Below are 13756 nucleotides of genomic sequence, written 5' to 3'. Positions count from 1 at the left end.
ATCGTCAAGTTGCAGGCTTTTTGGGACTCAACCGCCTTTCTTTGTTGGTTTTTACCAGCCCCTTTCAAGCTTAGAGCAGCCTCTAGCTTAAGTGGGGGGCTGGCCTCCCTATAAGTCTTTTCCTTGCCTTTTCCTCCTTCCTTTTCCCCACTCTTTCCACCTCCCCTTCCCCTTTTTAGTAGTGCAAGGTCCTTTGTTTTTACTTGGAAAAAAGAAGCTTGGTGGCGACATTTGTTTGGCAAGAGGGGCTCTCATGACAACACCTTCAATTCCCCACACCATCAAGGTCTTACTTTCTCCTCGGGATAAATGACCAGGTGAAGTTAGCAGTTCAATCCTTACAGCAGTTCAAGCTCGGGCCGTGGTGGGAAGAATTGTTGGACTCACAACGATTGGTTGCAGGCAAGTTTGGTGCTAGAGGGGGACCACTTTCATGAGGTCACCAAGGATTTTTTATTCTCAAGTTGAGCTACCTCAACTGTGGAGCAGAGCACCATTTTCCTTGGCCCGCATATGGTGTATCTTTTCCTTGGTTCCATGGTATCAGGTTGAGGACATGGACACAACACACCATGGTGCCCCACTTCTCGATGATGCTCCGCTTCCCGAGGCTTTAGAGGAAGTATAGGGCCATCCTTCCTTCATCGGTGCACTTATGGAATCCATTAGAACAATAGCATCAGGGTGGTAGATGATTGGAGCGTTGGAATCAGGCTAGTTGTAGAGAGTCCTCACTTCCTTCCAGAGGAGATCTAACTTCAGACCCTTGACAGGGGAGAGCTCTGCCAAAGGATTGAGGTCTCAAGGTTACTAAGTCAATGCCTACATTGCAGATAGATGGGCCACCTAGCACACAATTGCCCAAAAGACAGAGAGGGCCACTCCCTCCCCTTCACAGGCTCGACAAAGGCAATGGATGGAGCCTCAAGCGGATAGGGCTCAGCATCTCCTAGGCAGTAGCACCACAAGAGTCCCAAACCCTTGGGTGGAGCCTTCTAAGGGAAACTGGACTAGGGTGCAGAGGAAGAAGCCAAGTAAGAAGGATGCCAAGAATCGGAGGCGATACACCAGACGAAGAGAGAGGGAGGCAGCTTCCTAGTCTTAGGGGGAGCAGTCGAAGAGAGATCCCCCTCAGGCTGAGCCTAGACCCCGAGGATGAGACGTTCCTTGATCTTCCTTCAGATCCCCTATGTTAGTGGCCCAATGCACTCAGGTACCTTCTCAACATAGCAGGCCATAGGAGAGCCAGCCACTCTGTGTGAAGATTGTGGGAGAGAGGGAAGGAGTCTCACTTGAGGCTTTCTCACAATCACAATGGGGGAATACACACAAAGGTGGAGGCTGAAAACAGTTTTCCTCTTCTTAGTTGTGAAAGCCAAAAGAACTCTTGTACAAAGAAATAGAAGAACCCTATATGTGGGTCTCAAAACAAACTCAACTAACTAAGGTGGCATACTAACTGAGCCACAAACTAGAGTAGATAAGGATAGCTGTCATCCAGCTATTATTCGTGGGCGGTGTACCAACCGCATCTCCAGCTAACAGGTCGGTGACATAAATGCACAACAGTCACCCTGGCATATCGCGAGTGGAGCTCGATATCTCAACACTCCCCCTCGAGCTCAATCCCAATTCCTGCACACCAAAAGGTCTCTGAACTTGCACAGCTTCTCTGCGCCCAATGCTTTCGTGAAGATGTCAGCTACCTGATCCTCTGTGCTGACATAAACTAGATCAATGAGACCTAGTAAAACCTTCTCCCGCACATAGTGATAATGCACCTCAATGTGCTTTGTTCTGGCATGAAAGACTGGGTTCTTTGCCAAATGTATACTACTCATGTTGTCACAATAAATGACAACTGGCCCATCTGTAGACTGATGCATATCATAGAGTAGCTTATGCAACCAAGCTACCTCACATGCAGCCATTGCTGCACCCCTGTACTCAGCCTCTGTGCTTGACAAGGCAACTGTAGGCTGTTTCTTGCTGCTCCAAGTGACTGCAGCACTCCCAAAAGAGAACACATATCCACTGGTAGATCGTCTATCAGAAACGCTACCAGCCCAATCAGCATCAGTGTATCCATGCAACTGTATCTGAACCCCAGCCTCATAAAATAGTCCATACTGCAATGTGGACTTCACATACCTGAGTATGCGTCTAGCCGCATCCAAATGCGGTTTCCTTGGAGCCTGCATAAACTGACTTACCAACCCAACAGCATAGCTCAAATCTGGCCTGGTAATAGTCATGTAAATCAAACTTCCTACTATGCGTCTGTACATAGTAGGGTCTTCCAGAAGCTCACCTGCATCTGTGCTCAGCTTCACATTCTGCTCCAAAGAAACTGAAATAGGCTTACAGCCTATCATCCCATATTTGGACAGCATGTCCAATCCATACTACCTCTGCAAGAGCTGTATCCCACTTGGTGATCTAATCACCTCAATGCCCAAGAAATAACGCAGCTCTCCCAAATCCTTCATCTCAAACTTCTGCCTCAATAGCATTTTCACATGAAGGATATCTTCATCACTATCACCTGTGATGATCAAATCATCAACATAAATGACCAGCAGCATAATCCCTTTCTCTGTTTTTCTCACATAGAGTGAGAAATCTGCCTTGGAAATCTGAAAGCCAATAGTGACAAGATACTGTCCTATCTTGTCAGACCATGCTCTAGGTGCTTGCTTCAAGCCATACAAGGCTTTCTTCAACCTGCAAACAAACTCAGGATGAATAGCATGAACATAACCTGCTGGCTGCTCCATAAAGACCTCTTCTTGCAAATCACCATGCAAGAAGGCATTCTTTACATCCATCTGATGTAAAGACCATCCCTTTGATGCAGCCATAGCAATGGCTGCTCTTACGGTTGCCATCCTTGCAACCGGGATGAAAGTTTCTTCATAATCAATGCCATATGTCTGTGCATACCCCTTGACAACTAATCTTGCCTTGTATCTATTCACAGAACCATCTGCATTGTGCTTGATCTTATAAACCCACTTACAGCCAATTGCATTCTTGCCTTTAGGCAAAGGCACCAATTCCCATGTAGCATTAGCATCCAAGGCATCCATTTCTTCATCCATGGCTTTCTCCCATTTTTCATTTCCCATGGCTTGCTCAAAAGAAGTGGGTTCTGGTTCCTGTATCACTTTGACCATATAGGCATAGTGAATGGCTGTAAATCCATCATATTTTAGCCTATCCACAGGATACCTAACCCTGGTAGACCTGCGCAAAATAGGCTCACTTCCAGGTGCTCTCAAAACATCCCTGGTCTTCCTTACTCCAGGTGTAACAACAGAAGGAATACCCAACTCATCATCAATGCTCTGTTCTGAGCCACTGGATTCACCATCCACATAAGAGTGACCTGCATTCACATCAAACATGGGCTGATCTACCTTCTCTTTTCCTTTTCATGATACCTGCGTACCACTATCTGCATTGCTTTGAGGGGATTCTCCTGATCTCAATCTGCCTGTCCATGGCGAAGTATGTGAACCACTGGTAGAGGACACTCCAGGTCCACTGATATTTTGTGATTGCTGCTGTGCATTCTGTGCAGCATTACCATTTTGTGCATCTACATCAATCATCACATTTACTGGTTTATACCAGCTGCTCATCTCATCAAAAACAACATCTCTGCTCACTGTGAACTTACGTGTAGAAGGGTTATAGCATCTATACCCTTTCTGCTGCAGAGAATAACCAATAAAGACGCACTTCTCAGCTTTTGGATCCAACTTGGACCTCAACTCATCTGGCACATGGACATAAGCAATGCAACCAAAAATCTTCAAATGAGAAATATCTCGTTTCCTACCAGTATACATCTCCTCTGGCGTCATGCCATGTATTGCTGCAGTGGGAGTCCTGTTCATTATATAGACTACTGTAGCAACTGCTTCAGCCCAATAATAATCTGGTAGATCTTTTTCATTTAGCATAGCCCGAGACACCTCTCCAATATGCCTGTTTTTTCTTTCTGCAATTCCATTTTGCTGTGGGGTATGACTGCATGAATATTGCTGCTTTATACCATGCTCCAGCAAGAACCTTGCAAACTCATTTGAGAGGTACTCTCCCCCTCCATCTGACCTTAGGCATTTTATTTGCAGGCCTGTTTCTTTTTCAACCATAGCTTTGAAAGCTTTGAAGTGCCCAAACACTTCACTTTTCTTTTTCATAAAATACACCCACAGTTTTCTGCTGAAGTCATCAATAAATGTGACAAAATAGTGACAGCCTCCAATAGATGCAGCTTTTGTAGTCCACACATCAGAGTGGATTAATTCCAATGGTTTTTTCTCTCTTGAACATGCCTAGGAAAAGATTTCCTTGCCTGTTTCCCAAATTGACAGGCTTCACAAATCTTGTGCATTTCTGCAACCTTGAATTTTGGCAATCCTGCGACAATATTTTGGGCTTGCATTGATTTAAGTCGCTGTATATTAACATGACCAATGCGTTTGTGCCAGATATCAATATCTGCAACTACACCGGTCCCATGTGCAAACATTGCTGCACTCAATTCAGGCATGTCTGCATCCAACGTAAACATCCTGCCCTTCTTCTTTCCTTTTGCTATCAAGCGACCATTATTTTTCATATCCTTAACAAAGCATCCATGAGGATTAAATCTGACCTGCAAGCCCTGCTCAACCATCTGACCAACAGAAACCAGGTTCTTGGTGATGTTCGGGACATGAAATACATCAGACAAGTATTTCTTTTTCCCATCCTGCATAGACAAAGGAATTTTTCCAATCTGCACAATAGGATGTGCAGTATCATCACCAGTCTCCACAAATCCTGGTTTTTCCATTTTTCTTGCATCCTGCATCCATTCAGCATGACCTGTCATGTGGTTTGATGCACCCGAGTCAACATACCACACATCATTGCTTTCTTCCGCACTTGTTACAGAATTTGTCATATGCTGCACCATAAACAAATGCTCATTTCTGTCATCACCCTGTCTACTAGAGGATGCATAATTGCCTTGCTGCAATTTTCCATTCATAATGTCATTCTGCTTTTTATAGCAGTCCTTAGCCATATGACCCATTTTGCCACAATAGTAGCATTCAATATTGCTGTTTGCATTTTGGCCTCTCTGCCATCCACCACGGCCTCTTTGGCTCCCCCTGCCTCTAGAGTTCCCACGTCCTCCTGCATAGGATTGGTTTTCTTGCGTTTGCTGCATATTCTAATTTCTACCACGGCCTGCAGATCGGCCTCCTCTACCTCTGCCTCTACCTCTGCCAGCATTTGAGTAGAAGACAGTTTCTTTTGAAGTTCCTGCTGAAGAAGATGCACCCCCATTTCTCTGCTCTTCAGAAATTAGAAGAGCAATTAACTCCTCAAAATCAGGAAAGTTTTCACGGATGGCAATGGATGTCCGGAACTGTGCATAATCCTTTCCTAGACCATTCAAGGTCACAGAAACCAAATCGTCATCATCCACTGGCGACCCAATGGAAGCAAGTGCATCTGCAATTTTCTTCACTTTCATGTGGTAGTCATTTATGCTCAAATTTTCTCTCTGCACACATTGTGCAACTCCTGTTTGAGTTGCATTTTCCTGGCTTGCGTATTTGTGCTATACATTTTTGCCAAAGTATCCCATGCCTCCTTTGGCATATTTGCATCCTGAATATGCACAATCATGGAGTCCGAAATACTGATAGACAGCCAGTACATAACTTTCCTGGCTCTCTCATGCCATCCTTTGAATGCCTGCATTTCCTATTGACTAGGAACATTAGGAAGAACAGGTTCTTCTTCATTTCCTGTAATGAATTCCCAATAGCCTTTTCCCATCAAGAAATTCGTCATTCTAAACTTCCATGCCTGGAAGTTGTTCTTATCAAGCTTTTCAGTGACAATCTGTGAAAGAGAATCAGATGCCATTACAGAACACTGCAAAATATTCTGTCACTGCAAAAAACACAGCTTTTTGCCTCACACGGGCAGATCTGCAAAACTGACGATAGTGGTATTTCACCACATAGTCGCTTCCTAGTGACAATTTTGCATCAACAGGCAACAGGCATGAATCTGTAACTCCCAATATCTCTGCACACAGGCATACGATGCAATTTCTGCGGCACCTTTCCACCAACTAGCCGCGCAGTGGTCGCACAGCCAAAAACAGGGCCTTTTTCTGAGTGCCTGCGAAGAACTTCCGCCTTCAAAACGGGCCCCAAAACGGCCTCAAATATACTGCGCTCTCGCCACACCGTGAAGGGCGTCTCAATCTGAAACAGTGCACTCCTGCACTTCTGGCTGTGCTACTTGCAGAGATTTGCTCCCAAACTCGAAATAGGAAAGCAACACTGGTCCTCTTACCAGGACACCACGAACTTGGCTTGCTTTCTTGAGCTCCTTACCACGAACAAGGCTCTGATACCATGTGAAGATTGTGGAAGAGAGGGAAGGAGTCTCACTTGAGGCTTTCTCACAATCACAATGGGGGAATACACACAAAGGTGGAGGCTGAAAACAGTTTTCCTCTTCTTAGTTGTGAAAGCCAAAAGAACTCTTGTACAAAGAAATAGAAGAACCCTATATGTGGGTCTCAAACCAAACTCAACTAACTAAGGTGGCATACTAACTGAGCCACAAACTAGAGTAGATAAGGATAGCTGTCATCCAGCTATTATTCGTGGGCGGTGTACCAACCGCATCTCCAGCTAACAGGTTGGTGACATAAATGCACAACAGTCACCCTGGCATATCGCGAGTGGAGCTCGATATCTCAACACGCTGTCCCCTACCACCCCTTTAGCCACCCTCCCCCTCCTCCTGATATCCCCTCCTCTTCGCACCCCCCCCCCCCTCCACCGTTCCTCCGGAGGCAGTTGTTCTCACTACCCATCCCTCTCCCACTGCCTCTCAAATGGGGCCTCAGCCTCGCTCGCAAGCCTCAGCCCTTGGGCAAGGACAACGCTAAGTCTTCTCCCACATAGCCGGTGGTCTCATCCGTGCAGCAGCAATCTAGCGCTTTTCTAGCACAAGGCGTACCTTCTACAGTGCCGTCAGGACCTCGCGGCCCGCTCCCTCCCTAGGCTATGGTTACCTCCTCTCAGTCACAGCCTACTCCCTCTCTTTTGCAGGACTCCACCTCCTTGAAGAAGTTTAAGTCAGGCGGCTTGTTCTCCCAGTGTCCAGGTCGAAGGCCCTGCCCTGGGCAACCCTTGTTGAGAGAGGTCCGGAGGATGGGACCATTGAAATATCTAGAGATCCCGTAAGAGTATCATCCTGCCCTCTCCCGTATGAGTATCATCCTGCCTTAGAGAGAAAGGGGTTGGCTCACCTCCACGGGAGAGGAGAAGTGGACGCCCACTTTGTTTGATTGTATGATGCAAGAGAAGCAATTTCGCATGATGGAGGCATGGATGGGCCCCTGTGGGATAGATCTTCATCTTGCCCATGGAGACTCAGCTACTTCTCAGTTCATTGTGTAACAGTAACTTAAGCCTTACTCCAAATCTATTCCTGCTGGGATTTTGTATTATTTTACAAACCACACTGTGCATGTAAATTCACTTAAAAAGCACTTACGGTAAATTCATAGAACAGCAACTTGATTTCTGGTGAAAAAAATGGATTAAATGGGTGCTTTACATGCAAATAAGATCTCATTGTCTGTCTTTTCATGGCGTCTTTCTTGGAAAAACCATAAGAATGCAAAACATATGGTTTATGGTTTGCATCCTCCCATGATTTGCAGAAAAGGCGGATACAATGAGCAGATAATTACTATGTCCGCTATTAAGCAAAATAGGTTTTCCTTGTCTATCTGTAACTTAAGCATTACTCCAGATATATTCCTACTAGGATTTTGAATTGTTTTACAAGCCATACTCTGCATCTAGATTCACTTTAAAAACCACTCAATGTAAATTCATATAAACGGCAACTTGACTTCTGGTGAAAAAAATGAACTAAAAGGAGAATCGTTTTACAACACTTACTTGGAAAACCATAAGAATGCAAATGCATGTGATGTATGGTTTGCATCCTTCCACGTTTTGCACAAAAGGGAGATACTGAGGAACAGATAATTATTATGCCCGGATGCTAACCAAGGATTCCTAAGAGATGTTTCTATGTGGTATCAACAAACCTGCAAGAGAGGCAGGAAGCAAGCTTGCCACTTTGTTACCAACTGCACAAGCTGCTGCTGCTACAGCCAAAGAAATGGATACTGTCTCCACAGTAGGCGTCGCAATAAGTTCAGGCAAAACATCCTCTGTATGCAAATCAAGACAAAGTCAAATACTTATTAAGCTCTTAGAAAAGAAACCTCTCAAAACACCAACGTTGAGAAAAAGTTCCTTCCTTGTACTTGTCCTCCACCACTTGACTAAAAATAGATATTTTGTAATCACCATGTGCAGCACTTTGAGTGAAATCATGGGAATTGTCAGGTATTGACATGATCACTGTGAAGTATGCAGCCATGGCCAAATTGTCTGCAGCCATCCCTGCTGCGAAACTGCTGGCCGATGTTAAACCTAAGGCCTGATGCAAAACACATAGCCTACAAGTGAGAGCCTCTTCTCTCTAAACATAACACTTGTGTACTTAAGATGCTATAACCTAAACAAAGAGTCTGAAATACACTTTTCCTTTTGTAAAAGTGATGCATAGGCAATTAGCTTCAGATAAATAGAAAGCAACACGTGCAGCTTATCAAAGAACAGATTATGCCTTTAAACTGTATAAAGAGGTTGTCCCATAATGTGATGTTATTTCTGCTTTCGAACACTCAGAATCTTATAAAATCCAACATTTTTAAAAGGATTTGGCGTCTACACATATTTGAGCATTTGAACACACAAAAGGTATTGATACTATGAAAAGCGTTTGATAGGTTCATCAAACGTTTGAAATATTTGAAAAATACGTGTTTTAAAACTCCAAAAGAATGGTGCTTTGACAGCACATGTTTCAAATAATTTCAAACGTTTGAAAAACTAGATGGTTGAAAAAATCCACTTTTGAAAAAACCCCAAAGCCCAAATCAGCATCGATTTGGGCTTTTTCTTGGCATCCATACCTGCGTAGTAACTGCACAATCCCCTTTCTGCTTCGGCCTACAGTGTTCTCGAGTCTTTATACAGCCCATTGGCCCAAAGCTCAAGGGCTCTTTGCTCATACAAGCATGAAAAAGAACACCCTGGAAGTGGTTAATAAAAAGCTCCTCAGAGCAAACAAGAAAGAAACCAAGGCTGAGGCTGATAGTGCCATCTCAACCCTGTTATGGACTCCGAAAAAAAAGGGGAACCCCTCCCATTCCCTAAAGAAAATAACCCTCCTGAAAAAAGCTGCTCGTGAACTTCCCGCTATCGTACATTTTTAGAAGAAGCCTCTGTAGAAAAGTGTGAACTTGTGGAGCAACGTGTCCTTATAATGTATTTTGAAAGCAATGCCATATCATAAAGAACTCATGTGCACGAATCTCGAAGATTCTCCGTCCTGTGGGTAGAGAGGGTGCAACATGGGATTTGTGTATGAACTGATGGACATGATGGTGGACCAGCTGGATAACATGAATATCTCAGCAAATCAATGCAAAAAGTACATGACGTGTGTGGAAAGGTAGGCTTTTATGGGTCACTTGCAGTATCCTTTTATGCATTTTCTAACTAGACATGACTCGTCACTCAAACACTTGGTGACTCATGTTTATCAACGATGGCTTGTACCTGAATATGATGTACTCTCCCTTGAACACTGCTGCATTTGTCCTTCATCCTATTTGCAGAGGCAAGGGTCAAGAAACTCACCAAGAGGTGTAGAGTGGTTGGATGACCACCTTCGAGCCGTATAGCGAAGGCAATAAGGCTGAACACATTAAGATAGGTGGTGTCCTACATCCCTTGCAGATCCCATCTGGCAAATGGGGAAGCATCTCTATGGACTTTATCGTTGGATTACCTAGCACATAGAGGGAGCACGACTTTGTGTGGGTCATTGTGAGTTGGGCAACCAAGATGGCTCAACTTATTACAGCCAATAAAGAGGTTAAAAATCATGAATTAGCAAAGCTATTTGTGGAGAGTATCTATACATTGTAAGGGCTACTATCTGGTATTGTTAGTGATTGGGATAGCAAATTTAACAGCCATTTTTGGAGGTCTATGGTTTTCAGGTCGGAAACTACTTTGAATATGAGCACTCCAAATCATCCACAAAGTGATGGTCAAACTGAAAGAATCAATCAAGTCATAGCATAAGTAAGGAAAAGACAAACTAATTAGGAGTAGTATTTGCTCATCTTAGAATTTACATATAATATAGTGAAGCATTCAACTATAGGTTTTAGTCCATTCATGATTATGTATGATTTTAACATAGAGTCCTAATTGCGGTGGGACTCAAAAAAGAGAAGATTCAAGCAGCCAAAGATTTTCTTGAGGATATGAGTCAAATGCTTAAATTAGCTAAAGAAAGTAGTAGAAAGGATCAAGATAGAGCGAGAAGTATGTAAACCCTGATCGTAGAAAGGTGGAGTTTGAACAAAATGAGAAAGTCTATTTTACGATGCCCGAATCTCTAGAGTCCCTAAAGACAACAAAATATACAAAGTTGTCTCCTAAGTATTGTGGACCATTCCTAATACTTAAGAGAATTGGAGAACTTCATTACAAGAAGGATGAGAGATGTAAGTAGGTTAAAAAGGAAATTAGGAGATGATGACAATCTCATTGAAAATGAAGTCCTAATTGAAATCATTAAACCTGCTACTTTACTTCATGAACCAAAAAAAACTTTAGATAGGCATGAAAAAAAGAACAAGACATACAGTTTATCAAGAATGTCTGGTTAAGTGGAAAGATAGACCTGAAGAGAGTTCAACATTGAAAGGGTAAACAATCTCCAAAGGAGGTTTCCATATATATATCCCATAATCACGGAATCCTAAGGCTTGGCTATGGTAAGGCGGGAAACCACACGCCTTGCCAGTGCTTGCATCGAAGGCTAAGACCTAGGGGATCTCTATGCCTAGGCATTAATTATTAGCAAGCCTAAGAGAAGGCTAAACTAAGGACACCTGGCACCACTTGTGAGCGTTGGTCTTGAGGGAGAGCTCGTGGTTGGGTGGAGAGCCTAGAGGATGCTCTCTTATGTAGTCCTTGTCACAACTACACCTGTTGATGCAAGGGTCTGCTCTCCCATAACCAAAGGCAACACTTAGAGTAATCTTATCCATACAAAAAGGGTTCAGAATCGATGGTCAAACTCCGCATCAACCAACCAACTACTCTAATCCTTTGCTACTCTACCAAGTCTTAGATCCCATTGTCTCCCGGGTCTCCATCCCCTCGCTTTAACTCCATCTAGAGTAACTCTCTCTAGCCGATACTGCAGAAAACTGGGTAGGGCCTTGCTTCTTCCATGCCGCGAGAATGGTCTCCCCAATATCCTTACTGGCACCACTCATGTGGGCAAGCGCACTTAGCCTCTCCTTACGGTGTTTTTTTTTTTTTTTTTTTTGGGGGGGGGGGGGGGGGAGGGGGGGAAACGGGACTTCATGCCCCTAGTAATCTCACTAAACGATTGTCCCGCTGTGCCCACCCAATGTGTGTTTGCTGCCCCAGCATACGACCCTCTTAGTTTTGGACATCTGAGTGCTAGATTAGAGAATATCACTCAAACTCATATCTACCTTAGGGTGACTCATCTCTACCTTAGGGTGGCCCGAATGAGGCCGCTTGAGAGATGCTGCAAAACTTATCAAGCTCTGCATCATTGGGGACCCCTTTCTTGTGAAAGCGACCTCCATGAACATGCATTGGTGAGACTAGGGTAAGCGGGCCGATAAAGGGGCACCTGCTAGAAGGCCCCCACTCTTTTCGTCAATATAGCCACCCACAAAACGTACTAGGCCAGCGAAAAGACTCCATCTCGTGAACCAGAAGCCTCCAACTCGTCACCCAATGCTATCCTGTTACTTGGGACGAGGGTCTCCACCACAGCATGAGCTCTTGCTTGCTTGCCTTCTAGTCCTAGCTCAACTCCAGAATTGTGTAGAGCCACCATTCTATTTACTTTTCTCTGTCAAGCATTAAGAGTCACGGTATGCATATCTTCTACATACCAGCTCCCTTAACCATTGCCATACCCACCTCTTTACTGAAGATATTCTCTCACTCTTCCCACCATCAATCCATCTTCGAGCCCTCCACTCTCTCCACCATCTTCAAGCCCTCCACTCTTTCCATCATCGATCGATGTCTCCAAATCCTTACTCCAAAAGATCTACGGCGCAATCCATTGCTTCGTACTACAACCAATTGATTGCAATCACTTGGATCTTCCCTAGCTGAGTCAATCATCCCACCTGCACCCATTTGTGAATGAAAAAGAGAAGTATAAGAATGAGAGAAAGTGAAGCTACCTACTATACATCCTAGCTGTGTCAAGCATCCCACCTGCGCCCATTCGCGATTACAAGGATGCAATGCATTGAGCCACCTTGTGAGTGCATCAAATGTCTGATTGAGAGGCACCCAGTTGTAAGAGGTATTCTCTACTCTGATGTGTTGCTGGACTTCCAAGGACGTAGAGTGTGCTGTTGTGGAGGGATTCACGTCACGCCAGGGCTGCTATGCACCGCCAAACGCCATCAACAAATGAAGAAGCAGCTCTCAACAATCCCTCAATTTTCCATGTCTCCCATCGCTGCTGCAAGCCGAGCCCTAGCTCAAAAGAATCGCAAATTCTCTGTCCATGACTACGAATCACTGCTATAGTAGATCAAAGGCTTGCCCCTTGACTTGTGCTCTATAATGTCTTTTAAAGTACCACAAACTAAATTTTTTAGTGTATTCCATGTTTATTTTCTTTGCAAGCAGCTCAATTTTCGTATCAATAGCCCTTATACTTAGGATTGTGATGGGATTACTGTATGCAATAGATTGTACTTAGGGATGTACGACTACTGTATGCAGAGGGTGTACTTTGGATTGTGATGGGATTACTGTATGCAGCAGATTTTACTTAGGAATATGATGGGATAACTGTATGCAGAGGGTTGTGATGGGATTACTATATGTAGAGGGTTGTCGGTAGGAATGTACAATTCTTTGAAGGCAGTAGTTCGCGTTGGTCCCTTTCATGTAAATTATGTATGCCTTTGGTTGAATGCAAATGAGAGATCTACAAGTTGCATTTATCTATAGGTGCAACTGAGAGATCCATAACTTGATTTGATTTATAGGCTTCTTATGTACCTATTTTCTTGTGGTTTTTTTCTAAGAACCCTTGCTTGGGTGCATGGAAGGCTAACTTACCTCACTGGCTGATTTATAGGCGACTTTAGCAGTGTGGTCTCCAAGCATAATCCATCCTGTGTTTCTCAACACAACACCACGCTAGTTGCACCATAGTGCTTTGTCAAAGCTGTGTTTCTCAATGCACATTGTGTCCATAGCCATGCAAACCCGACGAAGCAAGTGACTTGCAGTCAAAGGAAGCAAGAGTCGGAGTTCTCAACTCAAAAGGACAATTGTGGATGCTCGGCCCACAACCATTGCTGCCCCCCTACACCCTTTGCTTGGTACTAGCCCCACAACCATTGCTTCCCCCCCTCTACCATTGCTCGGCCCACAACCATTGCTTCCCCCCCTCTACCATTGGTGGATGGTGATCCCACAACCATTGCTACTTCCTCACAGCCCTTGGTGGATGGTGATCCCAGAACCATTGCTGTTCCCGGCAA

At 44.3% G+C, this 13756-nt stretch overlaps 1 protein-coding gene across 2 annotated transcripts in view; it reads right to left on the bottom strand.

Moving 5' to 3' along the window:
• Positions 1 to 13756, bottom strand: part of LOC147895481 (uncharacterized) — a 138718-nt gene that overhangs the window by 47020 nt on the left and 77942 nt on the right. For both annotated transcript variants that reach the window (XM_087384029.1, XM_087384030.1), the window contains exons 6-7: positions 8418 to 8550; positions 8153 to 8278 (exon numbers count right to left, since the gene is read on the bottom strand). In XM_087384029.1, the coding sequence (XP_087240155.1) occupies positions 8153 to 8278; positions 8418 to 8550 (259 nt within the window). The remainder of the gene's footprint in view (positions 1 to 8152; positions 8279 to 8417; positions 8551 to 13756) is intronic.

Source organism: Dipteris shenzhenensis, chromosome 13 (assembly GCF_047967505.1).
Source record: "Dipteris shenzhenensis isolate YYH24624 ecotype China chromosome 13, Dip_SZ_1.0, whole genome shotgun sequence".
Taxonomy (NCBI): domain Eukaryota; kingdom Viridiplantae; phylum Streptophyta; class Polypodiopsida; order Gleicheniales; family Dipteridaceae; genus Dipteris; species Dipteris shenzhenensis.
This window is presented reverse-complemented; position numbering and strand designations above follow the sequence as displayed.